This window comes from Pyxicephalus adspersus, chromosome 11, assembly GCF_032062135.1.
Source record: "Pyxicephalus adspersus chromosome 11, UCB_Pads_2.0, whole genome shotgun sequence".
NCBI classification, from domain to species: Eukaryota; Metazoa; Chordata; class Amphibia; order Anura; family Pyxicephalidae; genus Pyxicephalus; species Pyxicephalus adspersus.
In genome coordinates this window covers 53,957,586-53,984,176 of record NC_092868.1, presented here as the reverse complement: position 1 = coordinate 53,984,176, position 26,591 = coordinate 53,957,586, and the positions used below count along the sequence as shown (strand labels likewise).

At 41.2% G+C, this 26,591-nt stretch overlaps 2 protein-coding genes across 4 annotated transcripts in view; both read right to left on the bottom strand.

The window, feature by feature from the left end:
• Positions 1–1,314: 1,314 nt before the first annotated feature.
• On the bottom strand, positions 1,315–10,783 carry MIIP (migration and invasion inhibitory protein). The gene is made up of 10 exons (XM_072426378.1): positions 10,643–10,783; positions 9,438–9,596; positions 7,515–7,943; positions 6,269–6,362; positions 5,473–5,584; positions 4,225–4,289; positions 3,998–4,124; positions 2,577–2,673; positions 1,997–2,119; positions 1,315–1,600 (listed from the first exon to the last, which is right to left on the bottom strand). The coding sequence occupies exons 2-10, from the start codon at positions 9,576–9,578 to the stop codon at positions 1,508–1,510; spliced, it is 1,281 nt and encodes a 426-aa protein (XP_072282479.1). The 5' UTR covers positions 9,579–9,596; positions 10,643–10,783; the 3' UTR covers positions 1,315–1,507.
• Positions 10,784–12,431: 1,648 nt separating this feature from the next.
• The window catches only part of MFN2 (mitofusin 2), a 17,465-nt gene continuing 3,305 nt past the window's right edge, over positions 12,432–26,591 (bottom strand). For 2 of the 3 annotated variants that reach the window (XM_072427353.1, XM_072427355.1), the window contains exons 2-18: positions 24,640–24,818; positions 24,322–24,457; positions 23,293–23,455; positions 22,384–22,508; positions 21,970–22,078; positions 21,435–21,542; positions 20,826–20,979; positions 20,682–20,749; positions 20,480–20,601; positions 19,833–19,959; positions 19,348–19,452; positions 19,160–19,262; positions 18,540–18,760; positions 18,276–18,431; positions 17,594–17,790; positions 16,859–16,993; positions 12,432–16,612 (exon numbers count right to left, since the gene is read on the bottom strand). In XM_072427353.1, coding sequence (XP_072283454.1) covers positions 16,543–16,612; positions 16,859–16,993; positions 17,594–17,790; positions 18,276–18,431; positions 18,540–18,760; positions 19,160–19,262; positions 19,348–19,452; positions 19,833–19,959; positions 20,480–20,601; positions 20,682–20,749; positions 20,826–20,979; positions 21,435–21,542; positions 21,970–22,078; positions 22,384–22,508; positions 23,293–23,455; positions 24,322–24,457; positions 24,640–24,814 — 2,274 coding nt within the window. In that variant the 5' untranslated portion in view covers positions 24,815–24,818 and the 3' untranslated portion in view covers positions 12,432–16,542. Of the gene's footprint in view, positions 16,613–16,858; positions 16,994–17,593; positions 17,791–18,275; positions 18,432–18,539; positions 18,761–19,159; positions 19,263–19,347; positions 19,453–19,832; positions 19,960–20,479; positions 20,602–20,681; positions 20,750–20,825; positions 20,980–21,434; positions 21,543–21,969; positions 22,079–22,383; positions 22,509–23,292; positions 23,456–24,321; positions 24,458–24,639; positions 24,819–25,588; positions 25,923–26,591 lie in introns of those variants that run through there. The other variant, XM_072427352.1, reaches the window with a different exon arrangement.

The window sequence follows — 26,591 nt, the reverse complement described above, 5'->3', positions numbered from 1 at the left end:
TTCCCCCACCACTAGATTGTAAGCTCTTCAGGGCAGGGTCCTCTCTTCCTCCGGTGTCACTGTCTGTATCTGTCTGTCATTTGCAACCCCTATTTATGTACAGCTCTGCGTAATATGTTGGCACTATATAAATCCTGTTTATTAATAATAATTTATCCAGTCCACACAAATACTGTGTTGTTATCAGTGCTTAATAGCTGACCAGATTTCCAGCAGATCTTTGGGTATTTTTCTGTGCTTGCAGGGTTGTTAAATGGATAAAACATAGGAAAATGTGCATGTATTGCGGAGATGGAGTGCACACATGTTTTTTTTTGTTATTTGGCATTTATTGAGAGTGACAACAATGGACTTGAGTAATTTGTGTTAACGTGTGTTATTTAGTCTTGTGTAGTTTTTTAAAACACGCTTCAAAATTTGTTGTATGTTTTGTCAACAAAAGAAAAAGAATGTCACATCACGTATTACACTGATGTAATTTAGCACCATTTAAAGTATTGATCTATGTCCATGCACTGATGTGCATTAATGGACAGGTTAAGTTCTTTCATTGTCCCTAAATGATACTAAACCAAAACCCTCCACCCAAGTGCTTACTTTCCTCCCCAAACAAAATCCTTTGGGCAGCAGCTACACATAGACCTGATTGGGACATTGCTTCAACAGTCTGGTTCCAATTCAATTCAATGTGATGCTAATAAAATAGGCAATAAATAGTAAATGGTCTTGCCCCAGCACACTGCACAGGATCAATCACCGCCCAAAAATCAATAAATATTCAGACCACTGGTCCATATGTTCCAGTATTGGAATATTTATCTAACACTAATCAGTCAACAAATGATTTGGTCACAATGGCCTGATTTACTGAAGTTCTCTGAGAATGGGGAAGATGGACAGTAGTGGATGAATTAGTCAGTGATCCTGCAAACTAAGATTGAATTTCTTTAAAAATATTTGCACTTGGGTAGTAAATGATTTTAGGTCAGAGCAGGTAATAGTGAGAAATGCTGAAAGTACAATAACATTGCAGTTGTACAATTAAAGTTGTGTACAATCATCGGAGTGGTGCATGCAAAATGAGTTAATAAAAAGTTTTCACAAATATCCATTCCAGGTTTGCAGGATTATTACAATGTTCTCCTACAATGGTCCATCTTCTCCAGTCTTGGAAACCTTTACTTAATCCAGTTTATTGTATCTGATTATGATTATGCCATAAAACACCTCCAGATGGTATACCAGACTAAAGCCTATGGAGGACGATAGCACATACATACATTTGTGTTCAGACATAGGATTGAAACAAACACATATTGATCAGAATATTTATAGCATAACGTTTTCATTAGATATACAGATATAAAAAGACAAACAAAAAAAAAAAAAAATATCATTTATTATCAGTTCACATTGCCTCTTATGTTCGTTCACAGCTCTTTGTAAATTCTGATCTTCAAGTATTGGGATTCATTAATGGAGGTGTCACATTGTTTCTGCATATAGATTATTTGGCTTTATTGTGATGAAAAGCGATGGATCGAGACATGTTCAGAAGATTCTCAGATCTCGCCCTGGAAGCGTAGAAAGATGCACTGTCCTGGAGATGGAAGCGTATACACTGGTTAGTGATATTTGTTTCTGAAGTTAAGTTATAGTTTACAGAGTCAGTAAAAGTTGTACTGATCAGATGATAAAACCACCCCTGTCTGCTCCTAGTCATTCATTGGGGTAAAGGCCTAATCTTTGAAAGTAGAGAACTCCATACGCCACAATGGAAATCAGTGCCGTTTGTATCAAATACCCCCAGTTACCACTTTTTCCACATTCAAAAAGAAGTCTATCGTTGCTGGATGAAGACAATAATTTGCTAATTTCAACTGAAACTTCTGATCACTCAAACAGCATTCATAAAAAAAGAGCACACAGCATGTGCAGCTATTGCCATAGATTGCTGCGTAACTTTATACTACAAGAATCTCCCCAGTCTTCTTACCGTGGTAATATTTGCAGACGATGACACGGCCATCACGCTGGGATCTACAGAAGTTTTTAGGTCCAGACTGCTGACATGGGGGCCGCATGATGGAACAGCATTTTCCCATCCTGCTAAACAATGCTGGAAAACAGGAAATGAACAGCCACATTATTTCAACATTGGTTTCCCAGATTTATTAAAGTTTCAATGGTGGGGATTTTACCGCAGCACCAGCTGAGATAATAATACTGAATATCTGAAATATTTGCATAAACTGTTTTCTCATAACTGAAATCCACATATTGTTTCTAAATAAATTGGTGATTAAAATTGTACATCTGCCTTCTGATCTAATCAGAGCCACAGAGGGACGGCAGTGGTCTTGCATTTATCTCCTATGGTTCTCCCTGGAAGACCAACGACTACGATGGGGTTTATTTATAAACAAGGGTCATCTGTGATTTATTATTCAGCTCCATTCACTTAAATAGGGTAACTGATCCCCACTTTTCTTACTGAACGGCCTGTTCATTCCTTTATGAAGAGGCCACTATATGATATATAGATCTTCTGATCAAAACATGGAAATACTACTTACTGATGGCAAGGCCAGGGTATCAGTGGGGTCAAAGCTTTTCCTCCGATGAGCTCTGTACTTGTATGGAGGGAGTAGGGTGGATCTGGGGATGCTGACCCTGAAAAGAAATCATTAGATGGAAGCCATCAGATAAAGAACCAGATTTTAAGTTTTGTGCATTACTAACCAAGCCAAGTACTATAGAACGTTGGACAAAGTTGTCAAAATGTCTGTGGTGCCTATAACACCATTTCACAATAAAGTTCTGAACGGGTTCTCTTAAAGGTAGAACTCTGCTAGTAGATCTATCCCTACAATATGTCCTCAGAAGAAAAATGAAGAGGGTCATGTTAAATAAATAGATCCCAAATACGGGATGGGTACATTCTAGAAATGATTGGGTGGCTCTACTGTTCTAGCAGACAGGAGATTGTTTACATGCTGTTGCTGCCACCAGGGACATAACAATACAACACTGGCATTGAAAGGGTTAAAGTAAATGTAAACTCCAAATCAATTTTTTACTGTTAAGCCTCCCTGCATACGGTTCTTTTTGTACTTTATTTTGGCAGGATCTGTTGCAAAGTTTCTTTCTAGCAGTTGCTGATGCAAACAGACAACACCACGTCCTGACCAGCAATTAGCAGCAGTGTTACCAGCCCGCCATATTCACTCCTTCAGTTTGCTATTAGGTCTATAGGGTATGAGGCCCAATGGGCAACTAAAGGAGCTTACAGAATAGACTGACATTGTTGTTACTATATGATTAGCGATGTCATCCCAAAACAGGAAGTACTGTTACTGGCATGATATCCAGGTAAAATAATTTACAACAAAGTTATGAAATGCATCTTTTTCGTTTTAACATCAGCAAGTAGCTGAATTTATCTTTTTTTTTTATTTTTAGGATCCCCTGCTTTCTGAGAAGGGTAATGCTGTCAGCCAATCAGGTTCTTTGTGTCAGTCTAACTGTGGCAGCTTGCTGACAAGAAGAGCCAATTAGCTCATCTCATCAGTGTGCTGAGGCTCTTTGTTCTCTAATCAATAGGCTAAAGTGCAATAAAGAAAAGTGAGCTCACAGACCTGGCAGCTCCATCTTTTAGCTGAATCACAAGGCTGGCTGTACAGAATTAGTAATCCTGTGGCATATACAGTTAGGTCCATAAATATTTGAACAGAGACAACTTTTTTCTAAAGTTTTTCTGAAACTAAGCGATTGTGTTAAAAAAAAACCTTTAGTTCCTCACATTTTTATGCAATTATTTGTTCAACCCACTGAATTAAAGCTGAAAGTCTACAGTTCAACTGCATCTGTTAAGTTTTTTAATTTAAAATGAATTGTGGTAATGTACAGAACCAAAATTATTTGTCCAAATATTTATGGACCTAACTGTAGGTATGTCAGGGTTTGCCAGGACTTCCCCTTTCAATATTGGACCAACCTGATATAAGCCGGTTCATCTAACATTGCACGGCGCTTGCTCCGGCGTTTCTTACAGACAGGACAGGCAGCCTCCTGCCCTACGGGTGATGTGAACAGACGACTGTTGACCCTGTAGCAGTAAACACCTAGAAGACATGAAAATCAGGTCAGGGATGTTATGGAGAGACTCCCGACTGGGTCGTTAACAGATTTCTCTGCTACGTCATAAATGTTAAAATTCCCTACATTGGTGAGTGTCCAGCGCCAGGTCCAACTCGTCTTCAGATTCGGAGGAATCTTCTGGGCCGGCTCTAGACACAAAGTATAAAAGAATCGAATTAGAAAATCAAACAGCTGATAAATGGTAAGTCAATGTTTACATACGAAGCTGACTTCTGCAGACTATGACTAATGTCTGCCGCTTTATAGACACATTGACATTTTAAAAGGAAACTAGAGACCTTTCACATGAAGTGACAGACTGCTGCAAACAGCATTACTGATTTGTGCTATTGTTTTAAAGTATTAAAGAGACCCTGTCATGAACTTACAAAATTCAGATAAACATGAAAAATCATTTCAAATGATTGCAGGATTTTTGCCACCATTTTTGCTGACATGCAATATGCTTTTAAGTTTGCTAGCAAATTTGGAGTCAATTGTCAACCCCTTGTATCCCTTCTACCTGCCCTGTACCCTTCTGTTTAATTATTCTCTGTGCTGGTCCAGCTCTTCCACATTTATAGGTAAATAAAAGGAAAAAGAAAAAGTTTGTAGCAGCGATAAAGACAGAATGGCAGCGTAGAGCCTCCCCGCATCATGCATCCCCGGAGGCTCCTGGCTGCTCCTTCTGCACATGCCCGATCTCAGGTATGCACAGAAGGAGTTTTTTTTTTTTTAACAGAGGGCCCGGGATGTGCACCTTTGCACCAGGACGAAGGAATCCAGGATAACACAGGACCCAATCCAGGAATCCAGGAGGGATTGATGCATACACGAAAGTAAGGTCGAATTTTTTTGTTTTGTTTTTAGTTCCAATTTAACATCTCTCAAAAACACATTGAAAACGCAGCATGATTTGAATACAATCCACAGTTGATAGGGGGCAGCACTACAGGACAATTGAAATATACCCCAGCATGCACTTCAGCTGGCAGGCACATAAACCCTATGTATCCTATATCAGTCATTGGTTAATCTAAATATTATTATTAATAAACAGGATTTATATAGCACCAACATATTACGCAGGGCTGTACATTAAATAGGGGTTGCAAATGACAGACAGATACAGACAGTGACAAAGGAGGAGGAGAGGACCCTGCCCGAAGAGCTTACAATCTAGGAGATTAGATAAATAGGCTTTGTATGACGACTATTTGGAGATTGTGCTGGAGAATTGTTCTGTTTGTGCCCATGCACACCTTTCCTATGTTATGATTTGATCTGAGCATATTTGTAACACATTACCCATGCCTGACCCAGAACACTCACCCGGATAAGGAATCACGGACACATTCCTCTTTGTTGACCCGTCGGAATTCATTGATGTCCAAGAAGAAATCATCTGACTTATTGATAACCCCGGAATTCACTTCCAGCAGCCCTGCAGGACAGAATATTAGTCAGGACAGGATGGAAAAGGCGATTATAATTTGGTCTTGACATCTATGAGCTTGTATGCTTTGTGTCCCATTTGGTGACAATGTTAACTTTTTTATATATAAGGCTTTTAATTAACAGTCAGGTATAGGGTACCCAAATATTTTTTTGTCTATTTAGTATGCGGTTTATTAAATCCTGTTTATGTTTTTACTTTGTGTGTTGTTTTACAGACATTTACACTTCTGTCTATCTATTCATTCTACATCTATCCATCTCATATCTGTTCAGCAGTGTTTATCAGCCAATTTGTGCCTCACCAATGACCTTTTTAGCTCTGCGTAATGGTGAAAATCTTTACAATGACCAGCAATATAAGATATGCATTCTTCCTACTAATCACCACACTAATATACTGTAAGCGGTGGATATATTATTATAGAAGGGGGTCCCTGTAGACCTTAAAGTTATTTCCAGGGTTCCCCCATGTTAATAAGGTAGGAAACTCCCGATTTACATGATGATAGTTGCTGCCATTCTGATGCTCTGGATTTATTAAGTTGTAGTAAGTATACAAATGCGAACTTTAGACTTCCAGGGCAGCAAGTCTCCATCACTAAAGCCACATTTGGGGGAACCAATGGCAGCTAACAAAATGACATGTTTTCCTCATTATAATTGTACTTACCTGCAATCCAGTCATAGCCCAGAAGGGGGCGCCCAGTCCACTGATTATGAGGAGTTGTACTGCTGGATAGGAAAGTCACGCGGCCAGGATCTCTCTGCAACAAACACGGGACTGTAAAGGTTAAAGCAATACACCTGAAACTGATCTTACAGCTGTTGGAATATCTAATCATTGGAAGTATTCAGGAAATATATGAAGCAATGTCAGAACTCCATACTTCTTCATCCATGTTCAATATCATCAGTAGGTGGGCTGAACATCCAGTCCTAAACCTAGCCTAGCCAATCAAAATGATCTTAGACTCCAGGAAGAGGATCGGTGACGATGACAGTGCCCATTCTGGATAAAGGAAACATGAGTGCAAATAAACCATTGCAATCAGGCAGGCAGGGCTATTTTATTGCAGGACCTGCCTGGCTGCAATTTTTTTATTTGGTTCTGCTTTAAATGGTGCAGTCACTTGCTTACATCAGAATGGTGCAGCCAATAAGAATGTTTTATCTTATGATGTCATATGACATTCTATTTACTGGCAGGAAGATTCTCATCACTTCTTGAGATTTTCAGATACAGGTAGTCCCCGGGTTACATACGAGATAGGGACTGTAGGTTTGTTCTTAAGTTGAATTTGTATGTAAGTCGGAACAGGTACATTATTTTAATAAATGCAATTAGGAGAGATGATTGTCTCAACATAATATTAGGCAGCGTGGTGTCAGTTACTGTATAAAATCCTCACTGAGAGCTAATCACAAACAAAGCAAAACAAAAACTTTATGGAGCCTAGACATTCAATAACTTCCGGAGCAAGCTGTGCTTTGATATGCAAAAAGAAACAACTGCAGAGTTTGTCTTGGTCACTAAAGTTACAAGAGCTTGCAGAAGAGCTCACACTCAGCTGTGTTAAGCAAAAGATTTCTTCTGCAAGTCGTGCAAACCGCCTACGTGCTGCACAAGTGGGAGCAGGGAATCCCCGTTCGTATCTAGGAGTCGTCTGTATGTCCTTAACCCGGGGACTACCTGTATAGAAGTAATTTCTCAGTTTTTATTGAATGCCGGAGAGCTGCATTCTAGGAATGCTCTATAACAATGACACGGATAGATGAGGGGGGCTGATAAGGTTGCAGGGAGTGCACTTCTTGAACATGTGATCAGCAGGAGTGTCCTGGACCATTCCATTTGTTCTACAAGCAGAGGGGTTTCCCTCATTACTGCTGTATAATAAAGCCCCTGATGTTCATGGTACCTTGGGAGTCCGGTTGGGTGTGATCAGTATGGATTTTGGAGTTTTTGGCTCCTTGGTCCTCACGTTCCCCTCATCATTCAAGTGATCCACATACTGCCTGGAGAATGGAGGAGAGTCTTCTTCTAGATCTAGAGGAACATAATCCGCCATGGAACCGGCAGCAGTCAGACGTTTCACAGGCGATCGTATTCTTATCACATCTTCACCAGCGCGGACCTCTGATAACCCACAGCGCAGACCATGAGAGGAGACATCGGTCTGACACAATGTGGAGCTGAGAGGGGCCACTGACTCCACATGACAGGTCCTCTTGGGAGTAGAAAGCTTTTTCCTGGCTACGGAGGATAAACCATGGGTGGCCAGTAAGGGGGGATCCCATTGTAGGGAAGAATATTTCTCTCCATTCACGGGTGGAGGGTCCTTCCAGACCTAGGAAAAGAGAATATGGTGGTTATTAGGCAATGTGGGTAAATTAAAATTAAAGCAAGTAATACAAAGGAGCTAAATGTCTGCCATTCCAAAGATCGGTTCACAGGACTCTGGTTGGGTTTGGGACACACACTCACTTTCAATCTAATGCATGCTCAACTTTGCTCCAATTCAACTGAATGGGAACCTCTTTGTTGACACTAAAAACCTGCATAGTATCTGAATAGGGGCAGCTATCTGAGCAGTTTTAGACTGCAATTTCGGCTTCCCTTGCATGAGTTGGGGATGAATGAAATTCCGCGCACCTAAGCAGGAATTACGTCATCCCAGCACAGCCAATCAAGATGGTTGAAGATCATCTCTGGGAGGAAGAGGAGAAGGAAGATGGCGATGCCCAGATAGATGAGCCATTCATTTTTGGTTCTGCTTTTGGTGGCCACAGTTATCCAACATTTTTCCTGCTATCTAGAAACCCAAAATAATGTCACAAACTGCAAACCCCAGCATTCCACTCATCTCTCAGCCATGTGTGTGAAAGAATGCATCCCCCGGATCCTTTAGACGTGCATGCTGGGTAATAAAGCAACCAATCAACATGCAGGAAAGTGTGCACAGCTAAAGCTGCGTACACATGGCAAATTTTTCTCGCCCGATAATTGGCCGATACCGATTATCGGGCGAGAAAAATTTGCCGTGTGTACAGTCGGTCGTCGTCCATCGTCTGACGACCGACCTGCCGGATCCACGGACGATGGACGACGACCGATCCTAATGAAAGGGAAGGGGAGAGCGCGCAGCAGGGTGCCGCTCCGTCGCTCTCCCCCTCCCCTCTCCATAGAGCATGAACGGTGCTGTATGTACAGCATCGTTCATGCATCGTGCAGTCTTTTCTCGTTGGAAAGGATCGTGAAAGATCCTTTCCAACGAGAAAAATTGCACGTGTGTATGCAGCTTAAGGAGGGCGGGGGATGCAACCTTTTCATATCACATGATCACACCACATGACTGTATTACATCATCATGTCCTGGGGGACTCTGCAGAAGCAAACTGTGACAACATTCAATGTATGGAGAAGGTGAAAGTGTTGCCACCTGAAAAGGAAGTGAGGTGCACAGAATTTGGGTTCAATTTCCACGCTGTGTTTTTGCCACCATGCAGAACATTTGTCACAAACAGAAATGTGTATTGCGCTGTAATATTTTTAGTTAACCCTTCGTTTTCTTTTTACCAAGATCTCATATCCAAGACTGGAGAGTATAGACTATCATGGAAGAACCTGGGTGATCTAGCAAACCTGGAATGGATTTCTTAAAAATAGTTTTCCATTAGTATTAGCAATTGTTTTGAATCCTGGATCAGATCCATTCCAGGTTTGCTGATCACCCAGGTTCACCCATGATATTCTAATTTCTCCAGTCTTGAAGAGCTTAGATAAATCAGGCCCATTGACGGAATAAAGGAAGGATCATCTCACTCTCCCGCAGCGTTCTCACCTTTGCTGTGGCTCCCTCTTTGCTCCGTGCAACACTATTTGGAGCATTTTGTTTCCTAAACTCGTCCTGTTTTCTCGCCAGGCGTTCCAGGAGAGATTTATTCATTCGCCGCAGTTCTTCCAGTTGGTTGGGAGCAGACATTTTCACACATCAGCTGGTCTTAGGAAACAAATAAGAATTAATGTTTACTAAATTATATGGAAATGTGAATTCAGAGATAATGTACTGGTGCAGCTGAGGGATTCTGTGCAATAGGGAAGGGAGGGAAAGGGGAATAAGGAATAGGGAAAGAGGTAAGGAAAAAGGGAAAGGGGGATAGGAGGAAAAGGGAATAGGGGAAAGGGGAATAGGGGAAAAGGTAATAGGGAAGGATAAGTGGAAAGATAAATAGGGGGATGGGGGGAAAGCAATGAGGAATAAGGGAAATAGGAATGAGGAATAGAGGGAAAAAGGGAATAGGGGAAGGGAAAGGGAAAAGAGGAAAAGTGAAAGAGAAAACTGAAAAGAGGAATGGGGAAAAAGGAAAGAGGAATAAGGCAAATGGGAGCAAGGAAAGGGAAAAAGGAACGAGGAATAGGGGGATGGGGGAAAAGGGGAAAGGGAATGAGGAATTAGGAATGGGGAAAAATGGAATAGGGGAAAGGGAATGAGGAATAAGGGAAAAGGTGGTAGTGGTGCTCATTATAATACTAGTTAGTGCATATTCCAGGACTGCTGGTAATACTAGTAACAAGGCTTGGTGAACAGTTCACAGTTGTTGGTAATACTAGTGATAAGACTAGTTGATACATAGAGAGAGAGAAACTGCTGGTGGTAGGAAAAAGACTAGTTAGTATACATTCCAAGACTGCTGCTAGTACTAGTAACAAGACTAGTTGGTACATATAGTCTCAGGCTGCTAGCAATAAGACTAGTTAGTACTCAGAGTGGCTGCTAGTAGTGCTAGTAAGACTAGCTAGTACACATGCCAGGGATGTTGGTACTAGTAATACCAGTAGTTAGCATACAGGCAGGAGCTGCAGCTAGTACTAGTTAGCACACTCAGGAGCAGCTGGTACTAGTAATACTAGTTAACACACAGTCATCACTGATGATCCTATTAGAGCCATTCCTGGTACTAGTAATAAGACCAGTTGGTGCAGGCAGGCCCTGTGGCCCCCTAATAAGATTATTCGGGCGGCCTCACTCCCCGGCGCCCCTCTTACCTGCACTCCAAGTTTCATTCCTCACTTCCTTCCGCCAACCACCGACATCTGCTAGGCCAGAATTGGCGTCTTAAATCGGCGATATCTACTTCGACATGTACTGTAAAGATTGCCGTACAAAGCGAGCTGCCGCCTTAAGGGCCGTGCCGAAGACTCCGGGTTACCTTCGTATGAGCTCGCTGATTGGACAGCTTCAAACCGCGTGCTGTCCCGCCTCGTGCTGCAAGGACGCCGTATTGGGTAGTCTTGGCAACCACCCGATGTCCAGCCAATCATAAGTTTCATGTTAAAGGAGAACTGGTTTATATGAAGCTCAAAACTCAGTGTGGCCCCACCTAATATAGTGAGGCAAGCAGATGATGGCTGGGGGTCATTGTTCTGCACCGGACAGATAAAACTTTGCAAACCAAACCACCTCCTAAGGCTCATGTCACATTACAAACCCCAAGTGTTGTTACTGTTAGATACCTAAATGACAACCTGTAAAATCAGATGCACTATGCTTACCTCTCAAGCAGACCTGGGGGGTTTGTTCAACCCAGAAGTGTTAAATATCAGCAGGGGATAGGGATAAGTTTTAATGCCTGGACCACCTAAAAGGTAAGTATAGGGCATTATATGTTAAATATTGCCAATGGTTTTGTTGGGACCCGGGGGACAAGGTCTCTTTAATGATCAAAACACAACTATGTCACTTGATGTTTGCAAGATACTTTTTTTATACTAATATCTAGGAGAATCCCTCTCAGCATTTGACCAGCAAGGGAGTAACACCATGGAAATAATTCAAAGTTATGTATAGGGAGTTGTCACCAGTAACAGATCAGAAAAGGGGCCATAGACCTAAGAGCGAGGACTTATTGGCTGCTGTTATGGGGGTCACTCGCTTGCTTGGCTGATAACCCTACATTATTTCCCTATTAGAGTGACACCTTGTGGGTGCAGCTGGCAAGGGCGCAACCCTATAGGCACAAGTATGCCCATGGCACGTCACTGCTGCAGATGGCAAGATTACCAGAAGACAGGGGCCCTTGGCTTATTCCTCAGGGGGCCCTGTGTCAGCATTGATCATATTACTCTCCTGGTGTTAGACTCTCTAAAGGGGCAACCCAAACCATTGGTAGCTGTGACCCAACTATTGGTGAAAATGTCTTCTTCTGCTGCCCAAGGTATGCCCACCAGATCATTATTTTATTAGGAATTACTGGAAACAAAACGACAAATAAAGCTACAATGTGTTTTATTAAACAACGGAATGTCCTGGAAAATGGAAACCCAATGGAAACAATGGGAAGACGGAGTTTTATATTTTTTCAAGTGGAGGGACCAGAATACTTTTGAAATTTCTATATGTCCATCCCCACATACACTGTACACTGATCCATCCATCCATCCAGAGGAAATCCATCCATCCATCCATCCCTCCAGAGGAAATCCATCCATTGGAAATCCATCCATCAGAAATCCATCCATCCATCAGAAATCCATCCAACATACATCCATCCATCAGAAATCCATCCAACATACATCCATCCAGAGGAAATTCATCTATCCATAGGAAATCCATCCATCCATCCATCCATCAATCCATACATCCATCAGAAATCCATACAGAGGAAATCCATCCATCCATCAGAAATCCATCCATAGGAAATCCATCTATCCACCCATCGGAAATCCATCCAACATACATCCATCCAGAGGAAATCCATATATCACACAGAACTCAACACTACAAAAAAAATCAATATGGCACCCAGAATTCAGGACAAAACACAGATACAAGTAGTACTTTTGTTTTTTTTTTATTTAATAGTCAAGTGTTACAGCAGACATGCAAAATTAAATAAATTGTAGAAAATAAATCAATTTTACAACTGACCCATGACAAACATCTTCCTAGTAAATAAAGTGCATAACATCTAGCGTCACTGAAGCGCCTTCTATCCACAGCTCCATAACTCAAGTTCAATTAGTGTTTGTGTCACCTGCAAATCTGTGAAGTCGTTTTGTGCAATGTGAAATTTCTCTTTGCTAATCGAGCTCTGAAAGTCCCAGTTTCCTAGTAAACTCCAGCTTTTAAAGAGACCCTGCCACCTTTACCTGACTAAAATGTCTCCTACCAGCTGACTTATCTATACTCACCTTCACTGCACTCCACCGCCATTCTTCTGATAAAGCTGCCACAAAATACAAGATGCTAGGGATTCAGGAGTGCTATACCATATCCCCCCTCCTATTGTGTGTTACTTCCCCCACCTCCTAGATTGTAAGCTCTTCGGGGCAGGGTCCTCTCCTCCTCCTGTGTCACTGTCTGTATCTGTCTGTTACAACCCTTATTTAATATACATCGCCGTGTAAAATGTTGGCGCTATATAAATCCTGTTTAATAATAATACCGTGTTACCTTCCGTCATGTGACAGTGTTCAAGCGTAGCAATTGGCAGCTAGGCACTGCAGGAGAAGCTCAAAGGAAACCTGCATACTCACAAGCACCCGGTATTTTGCAGCAGCTGCCATAGAAGGAGCAACGCCGGAGCACTGTGAAGCTAAATCATACCAAGGTCAGGGGTTGGCTACAAATACACAGGGTCTCCTCATACTTTAATGCACTGACCTGGAACAAGTCTGCAGATTCTTAAATCAGAGTGACACTGGAATGGTGTCTCCCCACACTTTGGGTCATGCTACAGAAAATATTAAAGCCAAGGAATGGAACTGATGTACCCTTGGATCACCATGATAGCCAGGCCACTTGCATTTTTAGGAGAAGGATGGCAATAGCCAGCTCCATACTTCACCGAGTACAGAATCCCTTTGATCAAACCACTGACCACTGATATCATTAAGAATACAGCCTACCCATTTTCAACAGTAATGACAACATGCAAGGAACATTGCTTCTTCTCAGCACCTCTCAGTGTTGTCATAAACTCCAAATATGTGATAGGCTGACAACTATACAAACACACAAAATGACTCCACAGAATACATGCGACAGGTACACTTTAAAGTTTGTTTTTTTTATTAGCCATTTGGCACTAGGATAGACAGTGATCAGATCAGTGCCATCTCTTAGCCACCAAATGGCTAGCATATTATTAGTTAAATGTTTTAAATTTAACTTATTCAGCGCAAAAAGAAAGAAACCTTAACATTTCAGCAGTAACCAACACGAAAATACACAGACTATGCTTCCTAATACCATACAGGCTGCAGCTTCTTCATGTTTAGAGAAGAGGTACACATTATTAAGGATAGGAAACCTTTTATCTGCATCCTTTTTCTTTTTTTAGGGTTGCAGTCACAGGGCTGGGGGAAAGTTTAGAAATAGGGGGTCAGTGCACAGCTTTTGCATGCTTAGAACTCTTTAATATTGGGATTGATGGGTGACAATAAGGGGTTATAAACTTCACTTCTTGATCAAACGATGCTCTTGGAAAGATAATGTCCTCTATAAAGATTTACAATAGGAGCATTCAACTTGTATAAGTTAAACTGGCAATGCCGACCTCCTGCCAGGCTACCATACTGACCCCCCTATGTCCCTGGAGGGCTCAGTATTAATGAAGGGTCAAAGTAACAGAACCACAGAGTGCAAGAGGCCAGGAATGCGACACTCCTGCAATTATTGGATATAAAAATGTTTCAGGCGGCCATTGCTCTTCATAAATATGGGTCAAACCTGCTAGTAAGGTAAATATTAAGCAGCTTCTTTTGCAGGAAACTTATTTTAAACACTTATCAAGTAGCATCACAGTTGCATTATAGGTCGGTTAGTGTATAATTAAAGGGTGTTTCCGACCTAAAAGTACACATCATATGCCTGTCAGTCTGAATATCAGTGGATTGCTGATTCAGACTATGGGCTAGAATGTTTCTCCTGCCCTGCACTGCTCTGTAATATCAGTAATCTGGAAGAATTAATTCTTCCTATAGAAGTAAATAAGAAAAACTTTTAAAGCAGTGAACAGAATTTTTTCTTGAATTCATTCTACATCTATTGGTCTTGTACAACCCCTCCTGCAACTTTTTCCTTGTACCTTACATTCTCTTTATCAGTGATTTGTGTCCCATCACTCAGTGTTCCAGCATTGAGCTGATTTCTGTTGTCTTGGAATATGACACAAAACAGCCAAGTCTGATCTCAGGGCAGCAGAAATCAACAACTCTGAAGCTGAGAAATCTGCTACATAAAAGACAATGTAACCAAAACTGCAGGAGAGGCTGCACATCTGAAGGAACGTCACTACATAATATACATTCCCTGTATAAGTGAAATGTACAGGGTGGCCACATACAGTTTCCTATGTGTGATCCCGCACTAGTCCTCCTCTCGTCTGTTTAATAGGGATTATGCATGACTCGCTGCAGCAGCAGATTTGGCCTGGTGGGTCATGGTCTACGTTTTTTACTGCATATTATAGTGCCAGCAAGCTTAAATTACATTTTTGCCTGAGATTCCCAACTAGTTAATTGGTTCAGCTTCTGTAATAGTTAATGATTAGAAAGACACGTGCCACAGAAGGAAATTAATTCTCAAAGCAAAGAAGATATAATCAGATGAGAGATTGTACTGCTTGATAGCCCACACGTTGCAGAGATTGTCCAATTTCTTGTCAACACTTTACCATATGAGGCACTAACTAACCAATAGATCCATGTTTCTCAACCATGGAACCCTAGGGTTATAGCCAGGGTTCCCTGAGACCTGAAAGTTATTTAAAAAGTTCCCACATGTTAAAAAAGTTGAGAAACACTGATCTAGATTATAATGTGTATGGCTAGCTTAGGACACAACATTGGGCAAAGTTCTGTTGCCCCTGGCAATCAAATTCAGTCTTTCATTTTCTAATCAGCCCTACCAGCATAAAAGGAAGAATTTGACTGATTGTTGTGGAAAGCACAGAAACTTCTCACATGAACCTGTCATTAGGGGTTGCCAAACCACACCTAATACTGAAGCATAGAAAGCCTGGTAGAACTGGCTAAAAAGTGGTAGCGTAGAGCTTCCCAAAAGCCTCTGATTCCAGGGAAACTGCAGAGTGTAAACCAAAAGTTTTAGGAAGGTTGGCTTCAAGGTATAGCAAGATCCTGCAATGCATTATGGGCTACGTCTTGTCATTCCTTAGTGCCAGCTATCACTATTTTACTGCAACTTTTTAAACTTTCGTCCATTTCAGTACATAAGGCTTCCCCCCTGGTATTATTTTGACAAGCCAAGGTTACCATTCATCATTTGGCGCTGTCTGCTATTCATGGCTAAGTGTTACAGTTTTGAATTGCTGTCAGATTTATGTTACAGAATATACAAAGCTGTTTCTGATTGGATGATGCGATATCAGACATTCTATGAAATATAGAGACAAAACATTCACCTGAAACCCAAACGTACCTCAGTGATGTCACTCTGAGAACTGACCATTAACCAAATAAAATGTTTTCCTCCTCACTATGGAGCTGGAAGATACACTTAAATCTTTTTATCAGGTTACGGATTATCCATAACCATTCTATTTCTTTAGTTAAACTCCCGTTAGAAACCATTCTGCAATAATAGGTACAAGAAGAAGGGACAACATATAACACATGTACTTCAATCTATCCCAACTTAACCCGTATCACTTGCCAATTTTCATTCTGTTAAGTGTTTTTGCCAAAGCAGCATCACAATCTTTCCCAGACACCTTCTCATCTTCCCAGCATCTTTTGCAGCAGGACAGGTTAAGAGCTGCATGAAGTGATACAATTTTGATTTTAGAAGGTGGCAGTAGTGATGGAGGGACGGAGCCCTTGGTGATCCCTGTAAACATTCTACATGTATACCACAGATGAGGTGCGAATAAGGTAGAGAAGAAACGTATTAGAAATATTGTGATTATATGAAGATACCGGATGTCCTATCTTCTCTGCTGCAAGTACTGGTGAGTGAACATGTTCAGTTCGCTGTCCAACCAGCCGGCTTTATTTCTGAAAGACAAAAGAATTTTGTAAGTACCAAGTTTTTATGTTTAAAAGGCTTTTTCAGAATTGCTTAACCTTCCATATACTATACTAAGCCACTCCTCTCTCTATACTCCTTCTCCTGGATTTTTGCATCATTATTTTCACCTGCGTGTATTCAGCTTCAGTCAACCTTTTACATTGAGGTAACAGGCAGAAGCTAAAAACAATTCAATTTCCATTATATACAGAAAATGAAGCAAAGAAATGTACCTCAATAATTTGGCTCTGCTCTGCAAACCATCCAAGATCTCGATCTTCTTATTCAGAGCAGCGATGTCCTGCTCCAGGTTCTCCCGAGTTACGTCCACCTGCTGACACAAATGGGCGAAAGTGCCGGACAGCTCCCTGTGGGTGTGAAAGCAGTGAGCACAGAGGAACCGAAGCATTTATCATGGAACACAAACTAAAATAATGAACAGGGCTGAGAGATCAAATATTACAAAGAGAATGTAGACCCATGTTTAGGAAATGTTTGCTTTGGAGGCTATTATCCCAAATATGTCTCATTAATAGCAACTTCCTTATTTCTTTCACAGAAAGTTTCAAAAAGCCAACAAGGAAGTGCAAAGCAGAAACACAAGCCAGAAACTCATTTTCTGACAGAATATTTGTAAATTTATGGTATAGGGTTGCATAGCATAAGGTGTGTAACCATACATTTTCTGAGTCTCGGTTATGAAAAATACATTCTTCCCTAACACAACTCTTCTTTAAAAGTGCTACTAAACATCACCAGATTCAGGGGCCTTAGGCACTACCTATGCTGAAGACCAATCAAGTGATTCTTTCCTGTTATCAGGCTACACAAGGACATGCTCACTAAAAGCCTGATTTTAACCCCAAGCTAAAATCAGACTACAGAATTGCTGTGGAACGTACTTAAAATTTCCCCAACCAGGCTGGCAGTTTTTATGCTGTTTGAAAACAATAAAGGATGTTACTCACTGTTGGACTTGGTGGCTGCAGTTGGATCCTGTGTAACTGACAATAAGCTGCAATTTCTCAGCTGCATATTCTACAAACTGGCGTTTGAAGGCTCGTTCTTTCGCTTTGGTGGTCCAGGTAAGGCGTTCGTAGACATACAAAAGGCCATAAAGGCCAAAAGACAAGGCGATAAGACGCCAGCCTACGGCTTTCCAGACCTGAGCATAAAAGAAGTGAGGCAAAAAAAAAACACAGTTTAAATGGCGTGACAGGCTAACTTCCTTTGGGACTTTTGGTATTTTCATATGTCGGCTCAATAATTGCCCAAAAACTGTTGTCCCTGACAAAAGCTTTACAAGGCAACAACTTTCAATGCTCTCTGTCTTCTTTTTTGACCGTTTCTTTGTTCTCAGCTATCTTTAACACCTCTCCTATCATGCAATAGGGCAGTGGTCGCCAACCTTTTCAGGTCTGCGGACCACTAAAATCACTGGCTCCCGAACGCACATGCACAGGAAGCCGGGTGTCACTCAAAGGGGGAGAAACCTCCCCCAGAGTGACGTCATAAAGACCTAACCCTGCCCACTCTCCCATCGCAGATCTGAGCCCGCAATGGGAGAGTGGGCAGGTTGTGTGCAGGGACACATAAAGAGACCGCTTAGATATGCATGAGCATGATCCAAAAGGACATTATAGTACTTACCACACCTCCCACCACCAAAATCCCCATTGATGTCCGGGACGTCAGTGAAGCCAATCCAGTCACCATAGAAACCATCAACTCTTCCTGTGTCATGGCACCTTGCTGCATTGGGGGCATGCTGGGGTTCACTGGGGTTAAAGGCATAGTTCGAGGTATCTGATGGATAATAAAACATAAAAGGACTTAAATATACAGCGATATAATTTTCTTACTTAGCAAACCTTTACTGCTACTTATAAAGCATTTCCTACAGTGTCTACATACCTGGTCATTGTAGGCCATTAGGGCACGGCGGCCATTTTTGGGCCCTAGGAACCTGTTGACAAGCATCGTCCAACCCAGAGAGAAGTGGAACTCAATGTCCTCTTGGAAGTCAGCACAAAGCTTTTCACAGCTCAAGTCGTAGCTGAGGTTGAAGCTTTGACGAGGAACCAGAAGATCCATCTGTGTTCGGGAAGTAGGAGGTAAGAGGGGCATAAGGCCCTCTATGGGGGAACAGAAGAACCGGAAATCATCATCAGTAACACTGAAAGCTGGCAAAACACCCACTAGGTGCACCATTATAACAAGGGATGTATAAAAGTATTGGATTTGTCTTTCTTTATTGTGGTTGCGAGTAAAAGGTAGTTAGGAGCAAACAAATGTTTATTATCAGTTGGGATTGATTAGTAGACTAATGGTAAAAACTTGGACTTTTCAAGTATTAAACATGGACCACAAAATTCTGGATGCATTTCCCACCATTGACAAGCTACATTGTGTAATCTCCACACTAAGTGGTTTGGTTACTTCCCACAGCCCACAAAATTCTGGAATTATTGTGTAATTAAATACTAAGAGCACCACAACGTCTCATTTTGGGAAAATACGAGCCTTGCTCTTACCAATCATCTCCTGCTGAGTGGTTTGCAGTGACACAGAAACTGTACTGGAGCATCGATCAGAAAGGTTTCTGCCCAGCCCTTCCTCGATGTGTCGGTGAAGTTCCTGAAGAAAAACACAGGGTCTGGTTATGAAAGATGCCAAGACATGAATTTGGGGCAATTTCTACTAATTGGAAGGGGACACTCACATTTTTATAAACTTTGAGGACAACAGAAGAAGGGTGAAAGTCCAAATGGAACTCATCCACCAGCACTGACAAACGGCGGATCTCTTCAGCCATGGCATTGGATACCTATATATTAAAATAATAAATCAATTTCTAGAAAGCGAAAACTTCATAAGCATTATATAAACTACAAGAAACAAAACCCTTGCCAAGCTTTACGGTCCAGAGCAATAAACGCACAATAATGCATTTAGATATTTGCATAACTGCTTGCATCAGGGATGAGGGCTTTTGAGAGAAGAGCTAATGACATCAATGGATCAAAAATTAGAAATGGAATTTTGTGTCACACTTCCCCAAAAAATTCAATAAAATATAAAGTAAACTAGTGAACAAGTAAAGTGAAAGGTTGGAACTTCATTATGCAACAAGATAAACTGGAGAACTTCTAGCTTTGAAACTCTTGTAGTGTTTTATTGGTCACGTCTACCTTATGATGCCATTACCTGTCGCTCCACCTCGTCTGTGATCTGTTTGATTTTCAGTTTATAGTCCTCAGTGAGGAGCTCTAGTTGTTTCTCAATGAACTCCAATCGGTCTCTGAATTCCTCCCGCTTTTCCAGGCAGTAAACTCTGCAAAGAGAGTAAGAGTATTACCACATCTCTGCTAGATACATGGTGTGCTCCCATTAGCTGTTGGTTGTTAGGGAGCACAACCCACTGAATTATATTAGTGTTGGATGGGCTGAATGATAAAGACACAGCATTAACCTACGTAAAGTTTTCTTGGACTTTCACCAATCAACCAGCGCATAGCCAGCTTTGAACCCCAAGTCACAACTTAACTTGCACAGATCTTATTTTCATTGTTCCTGGGGACTACACTGCATAGTGAAGAAGTAAAGGTAAGGTACCTGCTGCTGAGGGAATATAAGTAAACTTGATGCACTGTTTTCGCAAGCACTGCACTGTTTCACTCTAAGCATGACAATGAAAACAAAGACAGTTGAAGCAATGAAGCTTTAGAGAAGAAAAATTTGTTCTGTTCACTGCACTAAATAGTAAAGGAAAAGGAAATTTCTAAACTCATTGGCTCTGTGCAATTGTAGGCCCACCTACAGCTGTTACACCCTGGTATAAATCACATTCTTACCTCTGTTCCTGGGCTGCCACGTGCAAAGACTCCATGATTTGGCGTAAAACTTCTGCTATGTGTTTGGCTCTCATTGTATGCTGCTCAAACTTGGTTTTCACAGCTGATTGGGAGATACACTCCTGCCAGAACAGAAATTAATGTTACAAAGATTTGAAATAAAGGCAGCAACGAAACATATGTTGTCACCTACAAAACGTACCTCAAATCTTCTTTCAAAGTTCTGAAATTCCAACATCCGGACTTGGAAGCCTTCTGCTAATGCTCCACCTGTCATAAGAATGTTTAGTAATAAGCAATGAAAACTAAAAAAGCAGAAATTACTTCTAAAGATCACAATAATCACCTCCTTCCGGCATTCCTTGAGCTTTCTGTATTCTAGCATTTAACACTTCCTTGGCAGACACAAAGAACACACGATCGCTGGCCTGGGTTCGGTCCAGAATGCCAAGCTCATCCACCAGAAAACTGGTACACCGCTCCATGTGCTGACGTCTTACCTACAGAGAGGAGAGCAATAAAAGGTCTGAAGCCCAAACATCAACTCTAGCTTTGTTTTTAAATAATCCTTTGGTGCTCCTAATACGTTACCTCGAGGATGCAATAACTAAAAAACATATTTGTCTTTCTATAGTCAGGATTTATATACCCAACATTAGTTGCCCTAAAGGGTATTGGAGGAGTTGCACTCTTTTCAAATGCAGTCTTCTCCCCAGTCCCTTTTATCTAGGTGCATATCTACTTTTCGGTGACCACCCGGCAGTTTTTGGTTTGTTGCTGAACAGTTAAGTCACATTACAGGGGTTGCCACCCACCTACAGCTTTTTCCCACTTAGCTTAAAAAAAAATTGCTCGGCATAACGCTGTAATGACAAGGGAATGGTCATCCAAACTAATCCAAAAACAAATGCAACATTATAGGTTACCAAGTTGTAATTTTTTTGTTTGCACTCACCTCTTCCATATATTCTGGTTCTGATGCAGATGCATCCCAGCGGTTGTTCAGAATAAAGATGTTTGGTCGTGATAGGCGATCATTCACCTTATGAAAGAACTGTTTTTCCTGAAAGAGAACAATTGTCAGATAGATTAGAGGACAACGTTCAAAATTTTATAACTATGTATACAATTATAAAAGGAATGGCCCCGTGCCTTTGTGAAATACAGGTTATAGGTAAATATTATCTGTATAGAAATGTGACATATTCCTGATCTAAATAAAATAATATCACCAGTAATAAAAAAAAATAAGGAGCCTGGGAGAACATTACTGGGTAAGCGGGGAAACAGAAGTTGACATTCCCAATTCAACATTCTCTGTATTGCACTGCATAATATCTTGGCAATAATGATTTTCTGACTACTTTAAATTGCAGATGTCTTATTGGTGGCTTTGTGTTGTAATGCATTGGTGTTTTTGTGCCATGGAACAAGTCCCAAATAACTCGATATGCAAAAGAATAAGGAAGTTTAGAGAAGGAGCAATGTACCGTCTGCATAAGTGTGGACTCAGAGTTTGCCACCAGGACGAAGACGTCAGCATCCAGACAGAATTTGTCTATCCAGCTGTCTAGTTCTGTTGTCACATCAATACCGGGGCTGCAAATATACAAGATACAAATTGTCAATTTTCACCTTTAACGGTGCATGGGGAACAGATGATGGTATATATTTCCATTTTACCTCTGGACTCTCACCATGAACACCTCCTCTATATATTTTTAGTGAATGTTTATAGCAATATATAGGTTTTCCCAAATACTAATCAATCAGTTCAGTAAGAAATAGACAGCTGTTTCGTGGATTCTACAGCATATATATATATATATATATATATATATATATATATATATATATATATTTTTTTTTTTTACACACACACACATTTGTCTTGATTTTCTCACCTGTCCATCAGCACAAGATCATCCTTCAAGAGAGAACACTTAGAATTTGGCCACATGACACTGACCAGGGAGCCAGAATCCAGGAGATCATCCTGATGGAGAGCGTGTGCCAGCTGGTTCACAGTCTGCCATAAGGAAAAGAAAAAGGAAATGACTGACTGAAGATTCATGGACATCACCTGAACGAAAACAATCTGTGATCTATGGTTAGCTTTTTTCCCCAAGAGCTTAGAGGAGGCCATACATAGATTGGGACCCGAGACATTGTCAGTGACCCAATCAGTGCAATTCAAAAAAATCCCCACGGTTGGCCAGAACAGACTATTAAAATCTTTGAACAAGTGCCAAGTACAATATAGGAAGCAACAACCCTCCTTAGTTTTAGGAAATACTCTTTGGTTTAAACTGTAGGGTTTGGCTTCATTTTTAAAGTGTGCACTATGGGGAAGGGGGGTAACTCAGCACAAGAAGACAATAAGTTGTGCTGCAGTGCAAGGCACATTCTGACAAGGGAGGGATGAACTTATTTGTGTGATGCTTTTCATTTCACTGTTCAGTCATATGTGTGGGGTGGAAGGAGACCTAGAAGTGTAACTTAACTGCAATATCAATATAGAAACTTCTGCCAGAGAGGGCTGTACTGTATGTCCAACCTATGAAAATCTTAGGACTAGACGAACAGTAATATAAATGCAACAGGTTCTCTTAACACTTAAAGAAGAACAAAACTTGTTAGTGAGACATTGCATATCTCTTTTTTTCAAATTGTACTTTTTTTTCACTGCAGATAAAACTTATTTTACTAGGTAGTGTCCAGAGCACAGTGCACCTTATTGACCTTTCATACCACAGCAGTATGCTATCACTTCTGACTCTTTCAGGGTTCATGGCTCTCGGCTCCATAGTTACCTTGACACTTTGCTTCTCTTCGGATCCTTCTGTCAGGAGATAGGCATCATTGCCCTCTGTTCCCTCCACCCTCAGGAAACAATTAGTAGTGTGACCGATACCAGAAGGCAGGACTTTGTCCCATAGCATGGCGTTTATCACAGTGCTTTTCCCATTGCTTGTCCTGTATGAGATAATACAGGGGGTTAGTAGAGATTTAGGGCTCACGTCTGCAGCCTTTGTTTTCCTACATTTAAATTAAAGTCACAAGCAGGTCAGCAAAATCTCATTGATTTTTTACTGAGTATTGCACAAGGCATTTTAAGATTGCATCAGACCTGGTTTACATTGTAATACATATTTGTGAACTGATCACTATTATTAATATTATTAATAAACAGGATTTATATAGCGCCAACATATTATGCACATTAAATAGGGGTTGCAAATGACAAATACAGACAGTGACACTGAAGGATAGGACCCTGCCACGAAGAGCTTACAATCTAGTACTGTTTAATATCACACTACAAAAGACACTGCTACAGTAAGAGTGAGGACCAAGCCAAATCAAGTGCTAAATGCCATGGCAGAGCTTAATGAAAATTGACTGGAACAATTAAGTTTGTGCTATGTTTTTTCAGCAAAAATGTTGCCATTTTAAAGGATAACAAAGTAATACATAAAAAAGTTATGACAAATAAGGCATTTTTTGGTGAGATTATCCTGCATTGCTTTAACTTTCTTTTTGCCCATGCATTAGAAGCTGCAGCATCTTAAGGCCACCTCATTCCCTGTATAGTGAACTACAATGTTAAACCAATCCAATCACTTCAATTTGTGTTGTCCTGGCCCTCCCCATTAACCGATTTCTCCTTAAGAAATCACTGAACCAGCTGAGAGACATAGAAAGTTCTATCCCAATTAGCCTATTTAGGTTTGATAAAACAAGCACCTCTATTAAAGGAATCCTTTTGTTAATGGCTTATACATTTACCCCTTAATGTAGCAGTTTGAATTATAACAATTAGTTATTCAAGAGCATCTTACCTCCCAAAAAAGGCCACTTTCATGTGCCGCCGTGCCAGCACCTCACTGATGCCCTTGACATTGGTCAGGTATCCCTTAACCTCGAGGACCTGTTCTTCTGAGGCGACGGGGTCAAGTTCAGCATTCCCATACGTTTCTGCAAACAGATAACACAAGGACATTAAAAACCTTTGCCTCATGGAATCAGGAAGGATTTTATTCCCCTGTTGGAGCAAATTGTACCATGTTTTTTTTTTAGCCTTCCTCTGAATCAACTATGTCTATAGGGTTTTTATCTGAATTTATTAGAATTTAACTGATCCAGATTTCATATCTTACCCTCCAGGAAGTTGTAGCTCTCTTGGATGTAAGCTCCAAGCTGGTCGAAGATGCCATTGATTTTCTTCTTGGCGGTAACAAAGTGCTTAAGCGGCGAGGCGTTGACTTCAGCCATGAATCTTTTGTCTTTCTTGGTGGATATTTTTGGAGTTGATCTTGCAAACAACAGGGACATTGCGCTGTGAAAAAAAAGAGAGGGTCAGTGAATTTTGGAGACTCGGGATTGGTGATGACTACAGCAAACATGGCACCAAGCTTGGTTTATCTACTTCTATCCAGCACAATAAATTGCAAAAACAACCAAATTAATTTCATTTTTGTTTGCTGAATTTTGAGTTTTCTGGGAGATAAATGCTAACCAAAAAAAATAAAGACACTCTGTTCAATACTCATCAACACCACAAACTGGAATATCGCATACCATGTGCCTAGTTTAAGGAGTTTCCCATAAGCTAACAGCACATGTTGTCCTTGGCACCGCACACCATTTATATACATTTAATAGCTTGGATACTAAACAGCCAATCATTACGGCTTATTTAAGATCTTAGGAGTTTAGAAAACACCACCACACCTTAGCAAAGTCATAACACCTTATGTAACAGCCCGGCTGATTACCTAATAGCATTGGGAACTCTTATTAAAATGTCAGGAGAATACATTTCTCGGGCAATCACACTTTCACTTTCAAGCCCACATTAGGAAGAATTAAAGTCAACAAACGATCAGTTGATTTGGAAACTGAAGTCTTTGCTTTCACTTCTGTAAAGGATATCAAAGGCCAAGGAGCAAAATATAAACAAGGTAAACTTTAGTACTAAAGTGCACATCTCCTTTTAGCTGGGCGCACTGCCCAGCACTTTTCAGTACCACCTGGCTGGTTATGAAAAGTTGTGTGACAATAAAGTGGCCACTACCCTCTAGCCTCTTTTAAACACCACAAGCATACCTGTCCATTTGTCAGAATTCTGGCGTGTGCCTGGCGTCCTGTAGTAAGCTGACAACGCAGCGCTCCAGCTCCCAAACAGTGTCCAGTTCTCTTCTCTGGATGGCAGAACTACACCCCTCTCACCTTTCCAATCCTCATTTGTGCTTCCAGCTATGTGCAAATGTCTTGTAGCCCAGCTACATAGTTATAAATAAAATAGAAGCTCCAGAGATAGCACCGGGCAGGCAGAGGGGTAAATGTGCAGGACCAGCAGAGAATAAAATGTGAAATGGGCACCATGTGACCCTCTGGAGGATTCCTATTGATGTGCCCAGCACTTGCCCTTCAGACACAGCAGAAGGCAGACCGGTCGCTTATTAAATATTTCGGAAGTGACGAGCCAGGAATGAACTCTGTTCTATTTCACATTCCTTATCAGATGGGATTGTCTGCGTGCATAGGAGGCTGTACACCTGGCTGCCCGTCATACCAATCTGTACTGTAATCACAGCACAAAGTCAGCCAGAGGTATCCTCATAAAACCCAAGGCAGACATGGAGAGCCCTCTATAGAGCAGCCAGGCATACACAGTGCACAACTCTAATCTCTATTGTGACTTTCACATGCCTTGCTGATCCTATTTGTATAATGGTATTTTCATATGCAAATATTAGAATATTGCTGTGTGTGAGACAGAGAGCGCGCAAAGACAGAGAGAAAAAGAGCAAAAGCGGACAAAGGAGAGAGGGAGCACAGAGAGCGAGAGAACAAAGAGTGAGCCGAGAGTGGACAGAGACAGAGCAGAGAGTCAACAGAGTGCGAGAGAGCAGAAAGCGAACAGAGAGAGAGTGCAGAAAGTGGGTAAAGAGAAAGCAAACAAAAAGAGTGAGCAAACAGAGAGAGCAGAAAGCAAGCAAAGAGAGAGAGAGCAGAAAGCGAGCAAAGAGAGAGAGAGAGAGAGCAGAAAGCGAGCAAAGAGAGAGAGAGAGAGAGCAGAAAGCGAGCAAAGAGAGAGAGAGAGAGA